The sequence below is a fragment of the Oenanthe melanoleuca genome, chromosome 2 (genome assembly GCF_029582105.1).
Source record: "Oenanthe melanoleuca isolate GR-GAL-2019-014 chromosome 2, OMel1.0, whole genome shotgun sequence".
Lineage (NCBI taxonomy): Eukaryota > Metazoa > Chordata > Aves > Passeriformes > Muscicapidae > Oenanthe > Oenanthe melanoleuca.
The window spans coordinates 11,204,179-11,226,883 of record NC_079335.1 but is presented as its reverse complement, the minus strand read 5'-3'; the positions used below and the strand labels follow the sequence as shown (position 1 = coordinate 11,226,883).

General features: G+C 38.0%; 1 protein-coding gene across 1 annotated transcript in view; it reads left to right on the top strand.

Annotated features, from left to right (window-relative positions):
- Positions 1-22,705, top strand: part of NSMCE2 (NSE2 (MMS21) homolog, SMC5-SMC6 complex SUMO ligase) — a 125,722-nt gene that overhangs the window by 44,133 nt on the left and 58,884 nt on the right. Inside the window, exon 4 of the mRNA XM_056483079.1 lies at positions 15,198-15,351. Within this exon, the coding sequence (XP_056339054.1) occupies positions 15,198-15,351 (154 nt within the window). The remainder of the gene's footprint in view (positions 1-15,197; positions 15,352-22,705) is intronic.

Genomic DNA, 22,705 nt, shown 5'->3' with positions numbered 1-22,705 from the left:
GAAGAGCTCCTCTGAACTGAAAACTAACAGGCTGCTGTATCACAAAAACATTTTGGGAAAGTATACATGAGCCTGTATGTCTTTGCACAGTCAAATTATTATTTTTTTTCCAAATCAGTTCTTCAGCTGCTTGCCATGTAATGTTGCATTTAACATTTCACAATGCTGGTGTTGCAGTCTTAGTTTTTCCTAACTCAGTGTTCACCCAACATTTCTAAAATTTTCCCTCATCTCAGACTATATTTACTTCACATTTTGAAACTCAGGCTTTGTTTATGGGGGAGATTTTGCCAGTAACAGAATTAAAATAGTTATATCAGTGTTCTCTGCAATCTTGGTTTTCTTGTAAGTGTTTGTGTTCTTTTTTTTTTTTGTAGGATTTTCCTTTATTTTGTTTTTTTAAATTTTCATAGAGGACATGTAAGCTGAAATAAAATAAAAATGATCTGCAAGTTTTACACTGGGATAACTATAAAATAAGTGTACACATGTGTTGCTTGTGTGGACCAGTTGAACAGCCTGCCTTGAATTACATTGTCATGTTCACTACTCCTTGAAGTACTTTTTCCCTGGTCTGATGTCGTTCTCTTACCAGCTCACAGTGCCCTTATATTCCTTGAACAAATGCCTGTTTTGCCAGGCTCTCTTTATTTTGAAACACCTTGCAAGCTTTCACTTGTGCATCATTATGCTGGATTTGTAATCTGTGTTTCTCCTGATGTGTGGTTGATACCATGTCTTTGCTTTTGTGCCAGGTTCATCATTTACTGTGTGAGCTCTTTAGGGCAGAGAGCTGCTCATCACCTCATGTGCTTGCTGCAGCACATACCGTATTTTTAGACTCCAAGGAGCAATCATCAATCATTGTGAACTATCAATATCCTTTTATTCTGCTATCTATGAATACTGCTTGAGGCTTCTCATTGCCTTCTTCAAGCAAGGAATCAAAGCTAAGAACCACAGAAAAAATTGGTTTTGTACTTTCACAATGGGGTTGTATGGTGAGAAAGGATTTGAAAAAGAACACTCTCCACCACCAAACCAAAAAAAGAAAAACCTAGTTTTCACCACCGAGCAGGAGAGCTCTGGGACTATATAGGAGAAGAGTGGGAGATATTTGTAGTGGTAATTCTGAAATGAAAATAACTTTCTGCTCTGTAAATATTTGTATGTAAAATACAGAGAGCAGGATTTTCAAAAGTGCTTACATGATGTAAGAAACAAAATGAGAAACTGAATCCACAGCTGAATGGTTAGGCAATAACCTGGGATGTGGGAGAGTCAAGTTCAAATACTCACTGCAATTATCTTTTAATTAGTTATACAAAGTGGAACAACTTCAAACAGGAGAGATCGAGATGTCTTACCCCTGAATACCCAATAGCCTATGGGCTAGGACAACTAATATGGGATGAGCAGTGATTTGAAAACGGGTCACTCACCTTACTGATGACTGTTTTAACCACTGAGATATTAAATCTGATAGTATGTGGGTTTCTCTCATCATTGTTTATGAGGAAGGATTTGCCTGGCTTAAGCAACTGACTAAAGGATTTGTGGAGGAGGCACCTATTGCTATTAGAGGAGTACAACTCCCTGTCCCTTAGACAGTCTGCTTTGATAGCTGGCTTTTGTGATTCCTGTTTTTTTACACTATTTTATACAAGATCTGAATGTCTAATTTAGGGAGGAGATTTCTTTGGATATCCAGATCTCTAATGCTTCAGTACTACAATTTGCATCTTTGCTACAACATAGTCTTTTTGTGCATTTAGTTGTCTGCAGCAAAGTGGGGAGTTGCAATAGTGTGACAGACCAAACAGAAGGATGCAAAGGAATTTAAGCAAGGCTGACATATTAAATAGCAGATATAAAGACATTACGTATTGTTAAAATGTATTTACTGCTAAAGGAGGAAACCATGCTAATATACTAATTACATCATCTTGAGACTGATAATTATCTCTGCAGGATTTCATGAGTCCGCATCCATTTGATTTTTCCTAATTCAGAGCCTTGTCATCCTCATCTGCCAGATGGAGCATAGAGATCGACACAAGCTTTCCTAATATGCAAATAGAGATCTGCAGTTCCACTTCAAAGTAGCAGCTTCTGAAGTGGGAGTTTTAATTATTCCATTTTGAGTTAGTGACTCTGCAAAAGAGGTATTTTTTTTCTTCTGCCAGTGAGTTGGGTATTCTTTTTTGGTTTTTTATTTTCAGATGTGTTACCCAGCTTTGCAGTGGGCATGTCTTATTCTGTCATGCAAACAATGGTTGACCAGTTAATGATCCATTTGTTTACTGATTGCAATCCATAACTTCCTCGGAGAGTTGTTTGTCCTGTTCTTCTTGGGTTCTTTTGCATGTAGTGTTTTATATAACAAGATGAGATTCCTCATTGCTCATCACAGGAATTCTGTCATGAACTTGACAAACAAGGTCATGTATCAACTGTACTATATTTTTCAGAGGTGATCTGTATCTCCTGTCAAAACTAAAATCCCTTGAAAAAGGAAATGAGCTGCTCCGGTTGGGGAAGAAGAGAAATTAATGAAGCAAGAGATGTTAAAATGACTCTATATGGCAAGGCAGAAGACAAAAACTAAAGGCAGTGGGATTGTCCCCTTGCACTGGTGAAGCCACACCTCAAGTATTGAGTCCAGTTCTAGGTCCTGCAATTCAGGAAGGACATTGAGGTGCTGGAGCAAGTCTAGAGAAGGACAGGGGAGCTGGTGAAGGGTCTAGAGAGTCAATCATATGAGGAGTGGCTGAGGGAGCTGGGAGTGTTAGCCAGGAGAAATGGAGGCTCAGAGGGGACCTTACCACTCTCTACAATTCCCTGAAAGGAGGCTGTAGCCAGGTGGGAGTTGGCCTCTTCTCCTAGGCAACCAGCAACAGGACAAGAGGCCTCAAACTGCACCAGGGGAGGCTCAGGTTGAATATTAGGAAGAATTTCTTCACTGAAAGGGTGGTTAAGCCTTGGAACAGGCTGCCTAGGGAGGCAGCAGAGTCACCATCCCTGGAAGTGCTCAAGAAACAACTGGATGTGGCACTTAGTGCTGTGATCTAGTTGACATGGTGGTGATTGTCAGGAGTTGGACTTGATGATCTTGGAGATCTTTTTCAACCTTAATGATTCTATGATGGGAAATGATAATAGTTAAACTACAGGATCTGACCAAAATATAAAGTGATTGGCTGAGATGTGGCTGAAATTTCATCTGATTGTGACTAACTACGGAGTGGAATCAGATCAGGTATTTTGCTGTGCCATAAGGAAGATTCCAGTTGAAGTGTGAGATGCAATTACAAGGGTTAATTACTTACACTGAGTTATACTGTTCCACTTTGGATGATGTATTTTCACTTTATAATGAGGTAAACTTAAGGAGGTTACTAACAGTGAGGAAGCTGTCAGCAGAAGCACTCAAGACAAAGTAATCCTAGGTACCAGTGGGTGCACTAGGAAGAGAAAGCACTACAAGACCCCTAGAAGAGGTCAGTGTAATCTGCTGTTCTTGCGAGACTGCTGACTCCTGTGTGCAGGGGAGGCAACCTGCATCTGCTCCCTAAATCCTTTACCAGTGACTCAGCAGGTGTTCAGTGAGAATGTAATATATAAAAGAAAGAATGGAGGCATCCCATAATTAGGGCTGGTAGTATGTCTAAGACATAATAGGACAGGAATCAGTTTAGCATGTGATATACAGTGAGTCAGAGAAACTAAGGAAGAGCAAGATTGATAAGGTTATAAGAAGGAAAGTGCAGTACTAAAAATTGTGATGAATGGTGATGAGATGAGCTTCAAAAGAAACTAAAAAGGGAAAGCAAAGCTATATGAGAAAGAGGGAGAACAAGTTCAAAACCTAAATATAAGAAGGCTGTACATTCAGGAAGATGTAGGGAGAAGTTCAAATGGCAGGAGAGGTGTTATCAAAGAGTTGGCTGGTATTGGGCTTGTGCTAGCAGTCTGAAAGAACTTGGGGACAAATGTGATAGTGTTGCCAAAACTGAGGAATAAAAAAAAACAAACCTGCCCGTTGAGTTTAAAAATAACAGAAAGAAAATACCTGCAGGCACAGAGTGATAAGTTTAGAAGAAAATTACTTTTTAATGCTTTTAAATATTATGGTAAATGACAGTTTCTAATCATGGACAGCATAAAATTTCTGTGATATTAGGCAGGATTATGAGAATGTTTCTGATGGTCAAAAAAGTACTGATTTTATTTTTCAGTATTTTGTCCAAATTCATAAGGGTGTGTCTTCCTGTGTCAGTAAGTTCTTGGAATGGCAAATGAAATTTCTATTTTTAACGCCTTTTGTCAGCCAAATCAGTATTAAGAAAAGTGTATTTAAATTTAGGCTAAGCTTTTTAATTTATTTTTCTTTTACAAACAGCACTTTAACAGTGTATCTGAAGAGTACTCCACTTAGGAAGTGCTCTGGTTCATGCTCCTGTTTTTCCTATTGCCCTGCAGACTCAGGCAGAACTGTTTCCTTCAGCCTTAGATCTGCAGATGAGGACTCTCTTTTTTCCCTGTTTCTTCTCACCCTGCTGTCACATTTTGAAGACATAACTAAATTGCTGCTTCAGTCGCACAGTCTCATTTACAGAAATTCTTATTTTAAATATGAACTATTTAAAAATTAAATTTGTATTTTAATTGCTTCCAACAACAAAATCAAGGGCTTGTGTGTAATGGGGGAGTCTATACATGCTGGAAATCTGGAATATGATTTAATTTCTAGTAATAATTTTAAACCTGGATTGATAATTTGCATTTAGCTTTCTATAAAGGTATTGTGTATGAACTGCAAGAGTTACAAAACAAATATCCCTGAATTTTTAAAAACTCTTCTTGTATGCTTCCTATTCTAGAATCAACTACCAGATTCCATCCAGTACACTTTACTGCTAGGTATTGCTGTTGTTAGTATTGTGCTTAATTGCAGTTTCTTACACTGTTCAACTTTTCAGGTTTCCTTTATTGTGAAGAGTATGAAGCAAGGTGGCTTTGAACTAAGATGCAGATACTAATGTAATGACCTATAACAAAAAGCTGCTCAGGTTTCATCAGAGTTCTGAGGACCCAGTTTTGTGAGGCTCAATACAAAAGGGATGCGCTGGAATCAGGAAGTTTGGCTCAGTCATGCAGGACACACAGCTGGCACAGAAATAGTTGCGAAAGGATTTGTAAGGCATCATAATAACAAAAAATGGTGTAAAACAAGGGTTTTGAAGAAGAATTTAAAAATACATTCCCAAGTGTGTGTTAAGAGCTTTCGGAGAGCAGGAGGACCAAGGAGATAGAGTGTAAATGCATCTGTTTTGAAAATCAAACAGGTGGAGTGTCAGAGACTGGTATCATCAGTTATCTGATGGCACGAACCAGCCTCTTGATACTGTGATAGATAACAGGAAAGGTGTGGATAGACTCCAAGGATTTTGGAAGGTCAATGGGAAGGATGCGTAGGGTGGCAATGTAAACAAGATGAATCCAGACTTGTCACACGGCACACCTTCTCTTTGCAAAAACTGATAACTACAGAGAACAGCAACATTATCCAGCGTACTAGGGGCAAAAGCTAAGTTGAAATGCTCATTTTCTGATCCAGTTCTTTTTCTGAAGCTAAATTACAAAGATGAACCTATAAGCAAGGAGGAGGAAAAGAATTGCAGTTGAAAACATCCTTCTCTGCCTGCCTGCAGGGAACCTGTAAAAACTGGGGAAAGAGGATATTCTGTGACATTTATGTAGCAAAAAAGGGTATGTTACCATTTCAGAGTGTGCAGTGCAAGAGAAAATAATCACTTGAGCATGTACTAGGAGAGCACTTAGTGTTTGGCAAGACAAAGGAAGGAGCACAAGCTGTCAGCCAGAGCTGGTAAATCAAGAAGAGTAAGACTGGAAGTAAGGCCTGGGATTAAGTGCTAATAATTCCATTGAGGGCTGTCCCAATAGGAAGCTGGATAAGTAAACATCACTAATAAGGATGGAAGAATGTTGTATGTAGAAAGGCTCAAAGGAGAGACTTGTCTCCATGGCATTTACAGTAAAGAGCAAAATAAAAGGCAATTCTGCCACCACACACAGACTGAGACAAGTGAGATATTTGTACCCACTAAGTATAAGAAAAGTTGGTATTCCTAATTTATAAGGAAATTGGGAGGCTTAGTACAGTTTCATTCGTTGAGTTTTTTACTTAGTGCAGCCCTGCGCTATCACTGAATTCACTGTTCTGTGTTAAAGGTGGAGCTCACTGAATTATTGCCATCCTGATCTGTATGTTAATAAAGATATATTAATTTGGTGAGTCTAGACTGCAAGTTTCATCCAGGATTTGTGTTTTTCAACTTATGTCAATTAGAATACAGCATGAATCTGTACTTAAGATATCTTATTGCTGTTTCCTGAAAGTGAAAAGGCTACATTTACTCCTAATGAAAAATGACGACATGACTCACATTATGAAGAAGAAATGCTGTCAGTGCTGAAGAACTTTTTGAGGACAAGAATTTAATCACATGAATAAAAAAAAAACCCAAAAGGGGTAAAAATTAAAAAAGCTTGCCTGATGTTCACTGGGTGCATACCCAAAGAATATGGAAAACATCCCTCTGGAAAAACAGCAGATTTTCACAATGTATGAAGGTCTTCAGAGGATAAGTCACACTTTGTATTTGTAGAGGAATAAGCTACACAGCTGGCATAAACCAGAGTTTTATAGGAGCTTTTGAAGATAACACTGAACTTTACTTGTTTTAGGATTTAGCCCTTTATTTCCATACTGTAGAAAACATGGGTTTTAGTGATCGTAGTCAAACAAGCAGAGCCATACAAGAGTAAACAGGTTGTTAATCTGAAATCACCTTAGGGCCTTCTTCTGCTCCCACTGAAATCAATGTCTAAATTCCCATCAGTTTGAGTGGGATATTAAAAAAAGAAAAATAGCTCTAATATCCATGTTAATGTATTTGCTAAATATGTGAATTAATCAGCAGCTTGGTGAACTGGTTCAACAGCCTGATGCATTTGCTGAATCAACCTTGCCAAAACAGATGCACCATCTGCCTCACAGTTTCTAAAACACTGTTAAAACAAAGCAACATTTTTATACAATAACGTTATAAGTTGGTTTTGCAGTTACATGCCTTCATCTGTGCTCTGGCAAAACTACTTAGAGCATCTCTAGTGCAGCAAAATTAACTTTCATATAAACTCAATTTATGGCAGACTTTTAGGTAAGAGGAGAAGATAGTCTTGCTCCTTCATCATGTGTTGAACCATAATACTGTAGAAGTTTTTGCTTTGTCGTATTCATATTTAATATATAGGAAAAAACATATGGAAAACAAGATGAAGACGGACTTCTGTTTTGTCAAGAATATTTAGTCCAACCCTTACAGCAAATGATAGGCTTTCAGAAATGCTGAAAGGATTAAGGTGCTAAATATCCATGAGCTTTCTTCACTTTGATACCTTGGGAAAACCTCACCTTTAATAAATAAAAGCACATTTACTGCTGTTTTTGTGAGCCATTTTTACGTTACTGGTAGGTAGTTTTAATACTGTTTTTTCAATAAGATCCCCTTTTGTTGCTTATTTTTACCACTTTGCACTTTGAAAAGCATTGCATGAAGGGTCTTGGAGAGAAACAAAAGGGTGTTCAGCATCTTCTCTCTACCATAGTCAGTAACTGGGGAAAATACAAACAGGTGGAATTTTTTTTTGTTTAAATGTGTGTGGATTAGAGGATTTTGCTTGGGGTGAAACTTCTAACATATGGGAACCCCCAGAGATGCTGTTCAAGCTGTAAACTTTGCATGCACATAGGCAGTTTTGTTTCTCCACCTGGTGCTCATTTACATTAATCCCTCTATAGATACGGTTCCTTTCTAAACAGGAGACAGAAAGCAACCAGGGTGACCAAAGTCCATTAATAGCCTTGCTGAAATGACTGTCGAGTGCCAGGAGTTGTGAGAGTTCGCTTGGATACACCCCAGTATGCCTGGAAGCAGTGTGTGCCCCTCAGTGCTTACTTTCTTTTTAAGGGTTGAACATGTGCAGCTGTGTTTAAAGTAGGGAAAGGAAACTGTTGGAGGTACAGCAGTTTTATTCTGGGGACATCCTAGCTACAACAACTATGCTGATGTGCTGTTTTGGAACCATGGGAACCCTGCCTCACCTTCATACTGTTACTTTAGCAGAGTTTTGGGATATTTGAATTGTGCTGACAGCGATTTTCTGTTGTGCTGGCCTGGTTTATTAAGGCAGTATGTGTCATAAGTGTGGGTCAGCCCTTAGAAATCTGCCTCTCTTGGTATTTCACAACAGTCTGCAAAGGTGTTGCTCAACCAGAGTCCCAGCCCTGCAGCCATGATGTACAGAGGTGTTGAATCTCCTGAATCAGATGTGGGCCCTTAGGCAATCCTGGCTGCAGCTGAGCTGTGCTCATACTGCAGCTCCTCCTGCTGAATGATGATATCCTTTTTGACTGTCCTTGCAGATGTTTCCAAGTGCAGTGTTTTATTTGTGCACCGACAAATGATCTGATATTTGCTAAGGGTTTGAATCTAGCCATTGAAGAATAATAAATTACTGTTTAGGTTGAGCTGAAATTTTGCAGCCTGATTCAGTTACAGTGGTGACTCACAGTAGGTTCTCACATGATTCACAAAGTGTATGGGTGACTCAACCCACAAATTTACTTAGCTCCCATGTTATTTTCCCTCTCAGTGAAAAAAAAATGGTTATAATAAATAATCACAGCAAACTTTGACTTACCCTGAGGTAAAACAAATGTGTGTTGAAAGGCTGCATATTTGTAATAATAAATTATTTAGTAAGGTAAGGATGAAATAATAGGATGTAGAAATTGTCAAACAAGAAAGAAAGGTGACACGCATTTCTGTTTTCTTTTGTTGCATAGCAGAGATAAATAAAGGAAGAATAGTTCCTTCCTCTATGGTAGGAGATGCTCAGAGAGGCTGTTTTGACAGTGTCCATAATTACTGTTGTAGCCAGCCAATTCTTGGCATTTGTTCTCTGAAATAAACTGATTTAGACATGTCCATGTCTGGTTCAGACATTAGAAAGTGATGTCAGTTCAGAAGATGTGAGGTTCCCAGGTTCTGAACTGGGTCTTCATAGGATGTGGTAGGCTGGCACACCTAGTCCTGAAGGACCTGAAGTTGGCTGTCTGAAAAATTGATGGAGTTCCTTCACAAAAGCAAATTCACAAGGTAAGAAATCCTGTCCCAGCAGGAACTAGAAGCAGTTTTTCTTCAAAAGATGCAGCTGCTGTCAGTGTTTCATAATCATGTGTAGGGGCACATGGCTGTAGTGTAAATACAGTCTAAATCATTCTGAGTTTGGAGTTAAGTGGAAACATCACCATATCCTTTTTTGTGCTGTCCCAAAAGAATACAAATATCTAAATAACTACATACTTCTGAGCTTTATAGCACTGATGACTAATCCCCCTCCCTTTCATAAATGAAACAACAAAGAATCTGCAAAATGAAGGAATTCTGCCCTGCTTGGTCTTTAAAAAATTCATTAGTAAACAGGAGTGTTTCTATACTTCACAAAACTCAAATGTCTATAATATCCATAAATTAAACTTCAGAAGTCCATATTTTGCAGAAATTAAATTACAGGGAACAAATAATGCATGGTTTGAAAGCATACGGTGAGAATTCTGAATTCTTTCTTTGGAAAGATAGTTATTTTGTAGATTGTATCACAGATTTGAGGAAACTGCAGCATGGTTCAGGTATGGCAAGAAATTTCTGAGAAATAAAATGGATGGTGCTGGCAAGCTTCCGAATACCAGGGACATAAAAGATAGCCCTGAGAAAGAGTACCTTGTAACAGTGACAGGATAAAAATATGCAGCTAAAGGACTTCTGTGCTAGAGAGAGAAGAACAAAAAGGCTAAAGTATAACTATGGAGTGTCACATGCTGAACCACTGCAATGCAAAGACCAGTGGAGCATTTCTGTGACAGGCAGAACGCAGTTCTTTTATCACAAAGTTTGCCAAGCAGCCACAAGCTGTTTCAGTCCTCTTTATAGAGAGTGAACCAAATGCACATGTTTAATTTGAACTTTCCCTCGGCTAAAGGAGAAGGTAAAAGGATGGCTTTATGCTCAAAGCCCAGAACTGGGATTTATTTATTCTTGGTTCTGCCGCAGTCTCCTTGTACAACCTTAGGCCAAGTTATTAATCTCTTAATGCCACAGCCTCTCCATTTGTAAAATACATGGTATGTGTCACAATGGGTGTCTGAGGCTAAATTCTTTAATGTTTGTGAAGTGGGACTTGGCAGGACAATTATTAAATGCTGCCATGCAGCATGCAGGGTTATGCTAATTGGTGCCTTTATAGACACTGATCCTTCACTGTATGGAGACTAATACCGCAAACTGGTTCGATTTTAGTCTATGGTACCTTTGACCTTACTCGTTCTGACATTGGTCTGGAACAGAGTAATTTATTTTTGACTTGGTGGTTATGGTAATTGATGAAAGAAAAATTCCCCGGACTGTCCCTTGGAATACCCTGCATTTACTCTTCCCTTAGGCTCTGCAAGCCTTTCAAAAGGCCTGATTTTTGGAGGCATAGTTTTAACAGTTTAGGCATAGAATAGACACACTCCCAATAGAAGAATCCGTGAGAGAAAGGTGTATCCTTACAGACAGATATTGGCAGAAGACAAGTCATGAAGTTGCTCATTCCATAAGCACTGCCTGTTAAACACAGAAACCCCTTTGCATGTATGGCTCTGCGAGGTGTTGTGGTGTGAGGCCATGAGTAAATGCATCTCTTGATAATTAAACTACAGCTACGTTTTGCTAAAAAATTATGTGTTTAGCATTTGCAAATGTGTTTTCCTATCCGGACTGCTGGTAGATCATATATGTATATTATATATAACATGTCTGCTCTCTTATTGCTGAGCCCTCATGTAAAAACCTGTGTGGTTCTTTGCTGGTATGGCATAGCAGATGCTTTTGCTTTTTCTGTTGCTGTAAACAAGCTGTTGTGACTGATACTTCTTTTCACCATATGTCCTGAACACTCCCAGTTCATCGTTACATGTAATTTCCAGGATGCCTTGTAGGGTGTGTATGCCTCCACCCCATTTCAAAATCGATGTGGCTCTCAATGGATTGACTAATGACTGCAAGGTGTTACTTAGCATGCTGGTTTTGGCTGACAGTGCTGCTAAATGAACAGTTGTTTGCTTAATGTGTCTTCCACGGTTCTCATGTGAAGTAACTTATTCTGAGGAATTGAAAATGTCAGTGACTTCACGTCTGCTGGTAAACATTAATCAGACATGCTGCTGAGACCAAGAAGACCCCAACTTGGTGCCCTGAACACTGGTAATTTTGCCTTGTCCCTTAGCTATACACTGTGTTTGTATTGTCCTGAAACATTTTGTTATGCTGATCTCATCATTCCTACATCCATCAAGAATCTGTAGAGTAGGAGTGGGTGGGTGGTGAGAGCTAAAGAAAACTCTAGGGAACCTGTAAAGGTGTTGTGCTGATGTAATGTATCAGATGTTGTAATTCTGTCCCACTGTGAGGATCATATTATGTTGTGTCGACCATTCTAACCCTCTTCAAGGCATAGGATATACAGAACCAAAGAGAAATTACTTGTGCACAGCAAAATGTATTTGCTTGTTATTATAGTGGATGGACATGCCTTATTATTCACCTGTGATGTGTTGACCTTCCAGAAGGTCTACCTGGCATTTCAGTAATAGCATGTGTGTGCTACTGTAGTGAGTGTGGTCAGGAATGGTGTCTCTACTAATCATTTTAATGAAAGCAATCATGTGGAGGTGAACAGAAACTGAATTTAAATTGGAAACATGAAAGAAGTTAAACTACAAGAAAGTGCATTCTTTGAGCATCTCTCACATCTGACTCTACGTTTTTGTATGAGGTGGTTGTCTCAGCCTTTGTTATGTGTGCTGCATTGCTGGGCTGTCCTCACAATCTAATAATATATTGCTATTGGGAATCTAGCTGGTGTGAATTAACCTTTTTTCCTCTTGATAGCTGGTGGAATTGTTTATGTTGCCCTTAACAAATAGCAAGCTAGCTCTTACTTTGATAGACCTATGGCAGCAAGCTGTGTGATTAGTTAGGTGCTGAGAGAGAGTTTTATGTAAGCATTCTCTTGAGATTAGTAAGATGTCTTCATGCAAATTTTTGTAGCTCCACAGTGGTACAGACAAAGTTTATTTGTGTGCCTGTCATAGAATCATAAGAGTATCCTGAGCTGGAAGAGAGCCAAAGAGGTCATTGAGTCCAGCTCCTGGCCCTGCACATGACACCCCCAAGGATCCCACCATGTGTGAGAATTATTCAAACGCTTCTTGAGCTCTGTCAGGACTGGTGCTATGGTCACTTCCCTGGGAGCCTGTTCTGGTGCCTGGCCAGTCTCTGGGTGAAGAACCTTTTCCTAATACCCAGTCTAAATCCCCCTGACACAGCATTATGCTATTCTTTTGGGTCCTATTGCTGGCCACCATAGAGCAGAGGTCAGTACTTGCTCCTCTACTTCCCCTTGTTAGGAAGCTGCAGATTGCAATGAGGTTCTCCCCTCAGTCTCCTCTTCTCTGGGCTGCCCTCAGCCATTTCTCATACAACTCATCTGAACTGTTTACTATCTCCATGGCCCCCCTTTGGCTGCTCACCAACAGATTCTGACATTGTGGTGCCCAGAACTGCACACAGCACTTGAGGTGAGGTAGTACTGGCACAGAGTGATGTAATGCACCTTCTCAAACATATGTCCTTTTGGTAGCATAATGCTGTAAGTTACAGTTCCTGCCTTTTTTTTTTCTGCTCATATGTGTAAGTCTTTTAATTCTGGAAGTTGGAGTTGAGAATCACTGTTTGAAGTAACATTGGCTGTGCCCTTCTTTTCACCTCTCAGTCTGACGGTATGATTGAAGATGCTATGTTGATGCATATCTGCACTCAAATCTTCCATGAGTCAAGGAAAAGATAAAGAGATCCTGATGTAACTCTGTCAATGTGTAATGTGGTCCCTATGGAGAGAAAAAGATTATTGACATTGTCTTTACTAGTGATGGATGCCTGTGATGAATGTCCACATAATTTATTTTACTTTTCGTGCCAGTCTCATCAACTTAGAAGCAATTCAGGGTTATTTTTAGTATACACAGCTGGATCTCCTATGTGGGATCTGGCCATAGTGCTCTCTTTTGTCATGAGGGCAGATCTTAGTGGTGGGTTTTTATTTGGACTATTCTTGTGTGTGTCTACATGTTATTTTTATGTTAAAGACAGAATGTTGGTAAAAACAGCGTGATGTTGCAGAAAGGAGTATGTTTGCACTGCATGAGTCCACATCAAAGCATTCTTTTATGATGTCTTGGATTTTAAATGAATTTTGATTTAGTAACTGCCTTTTTGTTCTTGCATACACTTTATAGCCAAGTTTCTTCTCCAGCTGAGTACTGAACAATGCTAGCTGGGGTTGTGATAGGCCTTCTGTTGCAGCAGTGTGCTGTGATGCTGGCACAGGCAAACCATTTCAGTCTGTATGATTGTCCTCACTGCACTGGGCCCAGGATGCTCTGTTTTCCTTTACCAAAGGGTCAGGTTTCATGGGGTAAGGACTCCAGTCCTGTCTGGCTCCTGCAGCAGTCTAAGCATCTCTGATGACGTGCTGCTGGTCTTTCATATTCACTGTGCTCCTTTGGTACCAAAGTGTTACTGAGTCTTTCTTGTTTACAGCTGGATGTTGTGTTAGGTGATTTTTTATCTCCAGGTGCCTTTGAAAACTTCATGCTATCACCTGGCAGTGCATGTTTTTTTTCATATTTTTCTTCATGCTGCAACTTGTGTCTGCTGAAAGTAAATGTGCCAAACTGGCTTTGCTCTTTGAGAAGTAATAGTTCTGTGGATTACTTTGCCTGAGGGACAGTAAAGTTGGTTTGGTATTTTTTCATTTTATGTATCTACTAAGTCAATTTTTATGTGAACACTTAATTTCCAAGGATTTCCAAGGTCTCTGTAAACTTTCAAACCTGTAAATTATTTGAGGAAGTGGACTGGTTTTTTTCCTCAGTTGGGTCCTTTTTTTCATGTCTTTCACAATGAATAGTGTCATGGTCTGGTAAAGGGCAGAATTTCGTGTGTGTGGTAGGGGAAGAGTGGCTCAGCAGAAATGGTGCTTACCTCCTTTTTTTCAGATTGTCATATTCTGACATGATTTTAGGATAGAAGTGGCCTTTTTCTGGTTCAGAAAATTCTTAGCATTAAGTATTTGACAGCATTCTTCCTGACTTGGTGCTGTTGCTTATTCTCACTGCACAGCACAGTCCCTACTACCTGTAAGCTGGTTCTTATGAAGGCCTGTCAAAGTTACAGTTCCCCAGAATTTAATGTTGCCTTGAGAAACAGGAAACTCCAATTATTGATTTTAGGGGATTCCCAAAGTGCTTTTTGCATTCTTAGAATGTCTTAATATTGTCTGTGTGATGACTTCCCTTTTCTGGGTATTTATTCTTCATATCATTCCAGATGTATTTGCTGTAAATAAGTGCTTTTCAAGAAATTGTGTTTTTGCCTGCTTGTAAGGCTTAATGCTTCTTGTTCACACAGCACAAATAAATGGAGGTGGTTTCCTTTCACATTAGCTGTAGTGTTCTTGCTGTTGTTATCATACTAATCTTACATGTAGATTATAGACTTCGGTAAACCTGATTCCAAAGTGATGAGCGAGTGGAGGTTTTTACAAAGCTCTTAACAAAAGTTATTTCAGATTTTCTGTTACATTCTTGCTTTATGGACAGAGTTGTATACTTTGGTTTCATTCTGGTTATGTGTTACACTGGTTCCTGTTAACATGTTTACCTTCACCCCTCACAGAGGTGCACTTGACTGCAAGGTTCAGTTTTCCCTTTTGCTAGTGTGACAAATACCTAGAAAATTAGTTAAATGACACTGAGAAGCTAATATTTACATTTCATAGTTATTTTTGCTGAAATTAATTACTTGGAGGTTATGGCTTCAGAGCAGGAAGCCTAACTGTAGTCAAAAGAAACTGAGATTATGCTAATGAAGTTCTGATTGATGTCTTTTGCTTTGTATTAAAATGTGCCATAATGAAGACATTCTATTTCTTCTTCCTTACAGGTGAAACAAGAAAAACCAGAAAATTTACCAGATTTAGAAAACTTGGCACAAGAAAAATTCCTTGAAATGGAGAGCAAGAACAGTGACTCAGATTTACAAAGGAATGAAAAATATATATATTTTAAGGATCAACTTAAGGAGATGAAAAAACAATGTAAGTCAGATTTTTTAAAAACAATCCGTTGAATGCTAAGCAGTAAGATCTGACTAACTGCTCTGAAATATAGAACTGCCACTTGTGGCTCAAACTGATGTGAGTATTCTTAAAAACTTATTTAAATTGATATCTGTGTTGAAAAAAGCCAGTGCAATTACCTTGGTAGTTTTATTTAGAATCCCACAGCTCTTGCTGTGTTTGAATACAAATATCATGAAAAACACATTTTTTTGGTAAGGTGGGCTTTTTCATTTGAAGACCTTTCACATTTATTTTCTGAATTGATAGGATCTCCTAAAAGGATTAGGTAAGCTGTTTTCATTTGTCACTTAAACAAATTGCTCCTGTTTCACAACATAGGATGTGTTGCAACACTAAGAAGACCTTTGCTTTAATCGTAGAACTGTATTGTTGGAAAATGCTTACTGAATGTGTTCTCAGGTTTACAGCTTCTGTGCACGCACCAGATAACTCTGCAGATTACTAAAATCCGTTTACTCAAAAATTAATGTAATTTTTCAAGTGTTAAAATTTTAATTTATTTGTGCTTAAATTACCAGAAAAGTTGGAGAGTAAACAGTTTGGTTATTTATGCAGCACAACAAAATTGTCTGCTTTTATTGCCCCACACATATAGCAGTCATTAAAGTATCACTCTGATTACTGGATTACTGGAAGGTTCATGGGTTCTGACACTCTTTGTGTTGCTCTTCCCCAATCATGATTATGTTCTGAAATCATATTATTCTGCTTGCTGTCCCTTGACCCCTGTACCTATCCCTCCCATCTTACATTTTGATTTCAACATAAACTGGTATCTCAGAAACTTCAGGAGTCATAGATTAATGATTTATACCACTGGAAAATGATATTCTGGGTGTTCTCCTTGAGCTCTCCTTGAGTTCTGGGTTTTTTTGAAGCCCTATCTAAAATCCAGTGAAACTAGTGGAAAGAAATTTTCCCCTAGACTTTGAATTGCTTCCCTATAGAGATCTATAGGACATGCTTGACAAGGTGAATTTCAGATCTGGTATCTCAAGACTTCCTAGAATTAGAGATGGAAGGCTTAATATATTTGTTTCATATCTTCATGCATTTTAAACTGATCTCTGAGTTTAATAGAGCTCTTGGCACTACTCTAAGAACGAACACACCAAGTTGCAGACCACAAAACAGTGTAATTTTCACTCCCTACATAACCATAAAATTATTACTGCCCCACCATTATGTTGTAATTTCTAATTTCCAGGTGTTTGTAACTAAGAAGATAAAAATCTTGATAACTGACTTTGGAAACTGACTTTGGATGTACTTTCCACCTTGTAATTGCCTGAGGAAGGGGTGTATGCTCTAGTGTTACATTCAGTTTGAGCTATGGGACCAAGTTCTAACTGACTGACCTGATGAAAAAAGAAACCCAAATTAAATAAACACAATACAAATTATTCTTTAAAAATCTGAGGACATCACTCATGTACTGCTGCCTGAAATCCATATTTGTCTTACAAATACTTGACTTGCAATACCAGCTGAGCTGAAGATTAATAAAATCTATAAAAGACATTACTAGTTTCCATAAGCTGATGATTTACCTCAAAATATACCATATGTACATGTGGTTTTGGTGGGGTTGTTTTGTAAGAAGAAATTAAGGTCATCCTGTTAAAGCTTCAGCATTCATGCCTAAGCCAAGTTATCTGTGCATTCTTTACCTTCTCCTGTATGAGTTGTGATTTCAAAAGCGTGAATCCTACAATTCTGGCCTTATCTTAACAACATCTTATAATGTGTCTGCAGATTTTGGGACACACTTCAAAATGACTTCGTAAACCACTACTTGTTAATATTTTGTCTTCAACTATAAGCCTTGCCACGTGCAACTTAGTTCACAATTCCTGGCTTGTTTCAAGAACACATACATAGTTGAAGTTCGGTTTTAAGCTGTTTTCTGGAATTTGGTGTTATTGCTCAATTAGATAAAACATAAAAATTCCTGCCAAGTTTTCTCAGAGGGGCTTTTATCTGTTTGTTTGTTTGTTTGTTTGTTTGTTTTTTCCCAATCTTTTCTATCTCAAAGGAGCAGATAGGGTAGATACTAAAATGATTTGCCTTCCAGGATGAGTTACCTTTAATGATTATGGATCTTTTTTGCAGACTTTGACATTTGTATTGTAGAACAGCTGAACAAGGAATTGTCTTGCTACTTAGAAATTAACTAGGATTTGAAAGAGAAAAGCTTTCTCAACACAGTTTTTAGGTATGGTGCAAAATGTGAAGCAGTTAAATACTACCTTAAACAGAAAATTAAGCTAATATATTTTCTCTTTTGATATTTGCTGCCGCTGTGATGAAGGGAAGCTGCATGGTTGTTCCTGTGCCATAGGTAGCTCTAGTTCTCAGGGAGGAGAATGGTGCTGTATCACCTTCAGCCTGTCTTCCCTTGGCAGTTCTGTGGGAAGGAGACCTTCTTAGCTTTGAACTTCAGCAGCAGCCAAGGTGCAGAAATGAAATTGGGCAAGTACATCTGTGTGGCAGTAAGGATGAGATCGTGCCTCAGAGCAGTTTCTGCTCTGCTCATCATTCAGACAATTTTCAGGCTTTTTCTCTGTGAGCCTTTATTATGCAGCTACTTTAGCTGGAGTTGGTGAAGCAATGAAAAATCTTCACCTCTGATATGTGTCAAAACACTGTCAGACAGGTTTTATGTGAACAGCAAGTGATTTTTCTGAAGTCTGTTTTCAGAACTATCTTAGTTTCCTAAATTCCCACTTCTTATTTTTAATGGAAAACATTTTCATTTGTCTACTCAAACCTTCTTAGACTGTAAGCAGTAGAAAAGAGAGTTGATTAATTTTTCCTTTTTTTAAACCATTGCTTGTACCCCCAAGTGGCTATGTTATCTGTTCCAAGTAACTGAGTTCTTGGAGTAGTATTCACTAAATTTGGTAATACCACAAAGTTCTAAGTGATTGCATGTGTGGTAAGGAAATTTTTTGGTGTACTTAACTCTACATGACTGGTGTTCTCCTTAGACATAAGGATCCTGGATCTGCAAAGTGCTTAGTGATCTCCAAAGGAGAAATGCTTAAGTGAAATGCTTAAACAAGTTACTTAAATTAAATTTTATAGATACTTTGAAATGAGTGAGATTTCTGGCATGTTTCACTTCCTTATTGGAGCATGACCACAGGACAGAGCCTTGCAGGAGTGAGCCCATAGGAACTGAAGCATGCAGGAATTGTAACTCTGCATTTTGTGTCTTCTGTAAGTTTAAAATCCTACCTTCTGTTTGAAGTTGTATTACTGAGTCTTTTTATTTCATGCCAGAATATATATATATTTATATACACATACATATACACATATCAAAGGCATCTATCTTCTGGCAGAAAATATGAGAATTTCTTTCTTCACAGAATGAAAGTAAGATCTGTCTTTATTCTCCATGTATCAGTTTAAATTTATGATACTTTGTACGGAGAGCTAATCAGAAGGTATAATCTCTACTCCTGTGACCCAAGGTGCCCCTACAGTATTTGCTAAAGGTTATTTAGTGTCACATTTGGTGCCCAAAGGATGGCAGATTTCATAGCCCTTCTGTAGCAGCTGATAACGTGCACTTTGGAATCCTTGATAACTGTGGGTTCTGCAAACACAATAGATGCATGCTTCAGTAGTAATTTTGTGGAAAGTGCTAAGATTTGAGTGAATGACAATATTGCTGGTTATGCCAAACAGTTTGAGTTCTGGATTTAGCAAATGTAGGAAAGATTTTTATTTTTTTAACAGGGGACAAATAATTTTGAGACTCAGTTGTAATTTAGGCAAGTTTTTGTCATAGGAAACCAGTCACTGTAATGTAGTTTGGAAAGTAGCTGCTCTGCAGTTGTAAGAATCTTTCTTGCATTCTTCACTAAAGAAAAAAATGTCAGTGAGTCTTTGAAAGGAAAAAGCATGTATCGTTTTGCTAGGATGGATTTACAGTTGTTACCAATAAGCAAATATTTTGAAAGAAGAAGATTTTAAATTTAATGTTCAAGTAGATGCCGTATGCCCTGTTGATACATGTATTTTAAGTTATGCATATGCTGAGAAATAACAATGTGAAAAAATGTTTTTTTAGATACAGTTTGGGATAGAAAAAATGTTGCTGTGGAAGGAATTATTTATAAATTTTTAAAACAGTCTATCACAGATTCCAGGAAAGACTAAGGTCTTTGATTTGCTTTTAGCAGGGTAAGAAAACAAGCTGCAACAAGATACTGTGTATTATATTGCTTGATGAGTTTAATCCAATTAATCTTCAGAACATCACTCTGAGGTAGGCAAGCTAATTTTACTTCTTGCCACACAGCAGTGGTGAAATTTGAAGAAATAGTTTAAGTTATTTGTATAGAGTCACATGACTGATTTACAGATCTGGCTTTCTCTTCAGTTGTAGTTGATTTCTTAGTTGGCCAATTTTTGTCCCTATACTTAGCTCTTATGGCAGAGAATCAGCTGAAAAGTAATGTTAATGTATTTTTCCTTATATTTTCAATGTAAAAAAAAATTAAAATCCCCTTACTGACTAATTATGAGAAAACAACTTCAGCACAAGTGTTGAAAATTCCAGCTGAAGGTGGGATTGGAGTTATGACAGTTCAGTGGTGTGTGTGGGATATGCACTTTTCATTTACGCAAAATCCCTTACAGACAGCCCCTTGACTAGTAAAGAAATGAAAGAGGATCCATTTGAAAGGTCATTTGAAGTTTAGGAAACCTCAGTTTAGGTCTTTGCTTTGTTACCCTCTTGTTATCTTAGATTGAATCATTTAATTTCAGGACTGATCACTGGGAATTAAGTCCCTAAAATCTTTGTGGGTCTGGACCTTACACCCATGTCTGGAATTCAAGTCTGGGTGTATTGTGTTTGTGGACTGTGCAAGAAGAGACCTGGACTGGCTCATATCTGTGCTGCTCTGGGCTGGTAGCCTATGAAGCAAAGCAGCCATGTCCAATTGAGTGCAAAACATTCAATTGCCCTGCTTGTCTAGAGGCACTAAAACATGTTTTTGAGATTTGCTGAGTTCAAAGAACTGTAGGTAATAACCTAAGTGTGTTTTAGTGTGCCAGAGTAATGTTTTCATGGCATGATGATGCTGAGGGGGCAAACTGCAGCCCCAGAGGAGTGAAATGAGTATGTCAAGAGGCATTTGTGTGGGTGAGAGCTGACTTCTGGGTAGGGCATAAGGACTATCCCGAGAAGAGAAACTTGGTGTAGCTTTTCCTTTTGGGACTGTCCTGTCTGGGTATTTCCTGGAAAGAACTGGTTGATTTGCTCAGGAGTGAGTTAGCCCACTTGTAGTTTTGAAGGATTAATAGATGAGGGTGTGATAATGGAATGAGGTAATGTTACTCTATTTCAAGAGTTTTTGGAAGGATCAGCTAGAAAAACAAATTAGATAAATGGAATGCTCAACTAGTATAGCAATGGGAGCTGTAATGGTACCCAAGAACAATATCCAAAGTGCAAAATTACCAATGCAGCTACTGTCCTTGCTAGTTTGTCAAGACCAACTTCAGAATGAATGAAACCATCAGAAGTTTCCTTCTGCAATCTGGACTTCTCCAGGGTACATTTTTTTTCTGCTAAAAATGCAGAAGCTTGCATTAATAACCATGTTCGTGGATTAATGAAGAACATCAATTGCCAATACACCTGGTGAGGGATTCTTTGATGAAATTATTGCCTTTCTGATGAAACTGATCAAAATAAGAAATTTCTTGCTTTGGCATTTAGAGCTCTGACATGTAATTCAGAGTGAAAATGAAAGAGGAATCAACCTACCCCCTCAAACAACTCTTCTCCGTTATGAGTAACCTGGAGTATAAGAGACCTGAGTTTCAGTCTTTGTGATTTAAAATTAGAACTTGACTGACTCTTAGCCTACTAAGTGATTGATCTGTAACTCTAGAATCAGGCTCTCTCTCCCTCTGTCCACAGGATATTTAACTATATATAAAAATGGCAACAACTGCAGAAGGAAATACTGAGAGATACTGACTCTTCAGCCCTATAGTAAAGCACTCAGCTGAGGGAGCATGTATCTAAATCAGAAAGAGCATCAGATATAGCATCTCTCCTGTTAAAAATATCTGCCCTTCTAATCAGCAGTGCTTGAGGATAAGATCTTCTTATCTCTATGTCTGTCATCTAATCTATGCATATATTTTTTAAAGATCTACATTTTATTCTATTGCAAAAGGCTTTCTAGGATGTAATTCTTGGTTTTATATCAGCCTGGCTTTCAGGTCAACACTAAGTCTATAAAATTTAGAAAGTATATAGAGTGTTCCATGGAAATATTTTTTTTTTATTATTATTATACACTTAGGGATAATACTTAGGTTAATTTATTGTTACTGCTATGGGATAATTCTCTCTTAACTGAGCACATTGATGGCTACCAACATGACATTTTTACTGTTTGTATGAATATATAGGTCAGGAGCTTCTAGATGCTGCTTCTATTCCCTTGATATTGCATTCAATCACAGTATCTAATAAAATCTTAAAATATATTGTTTTTTTCTCCTTTGTTTCTCTTGCAAAGATGATGATAAACCTTAGAACATTGCTCAGATGGTGAGAAACTTTTGAGCAAAATAATTCTGTGACCAAGTTTTCGCTCATTGTTCCTGTTCCAGCACTTTACCCTGGCGTATGGACATGCTCTCCCTCAGTGGAGTTTAGTTTGATTTAATCAGTTCCTGTATTTCTTGCGTCTATGATAATCCAGTTATGAAACATGGAAACTTATAAAATCTCATGGCTTGTGACCATACATGAACTCATAAGAAATGTTTTATAAATTCCAAATGAGTGAGAAGCATAGGGATAGGTACTAAACCTTGACTTTGTCTAAAATCCAGGAATGTTAAATAGCTATATTATACCCTACGGGAAATTTGCTTTCTGATAATAAATCTCTAGTGATTTAACTTAGAGTTTTCATTCACTTCTTCCCTGGTGTAGTAATACCTATTATTTTGCAAATCTGAGCAGTGAAAATAAAAGGACTGCCTCTGTCAGCTAAGTACAATTTTACTTGCCATTTAATTTTAGCTGCCCACTTTACAGAAAGATTTAAAAGTCAGATGATACAGGATTCCAATCTTTTTTCATGACCTTACAGATTAAATTTTAAGTGTGAGAACAAGAAAACAGGTGAAGAACAGTCCAAGGAGAAAAAAATGAAAGAAGGGTGCAACAGAAAACATCTCAGTGTCAAAATTTTTAAATTAGATGCTCTCATTTTGAAGTTAGTATATTGAGGAGGAAGAAGAAAAATAAAGCCTAGTGGAGCTT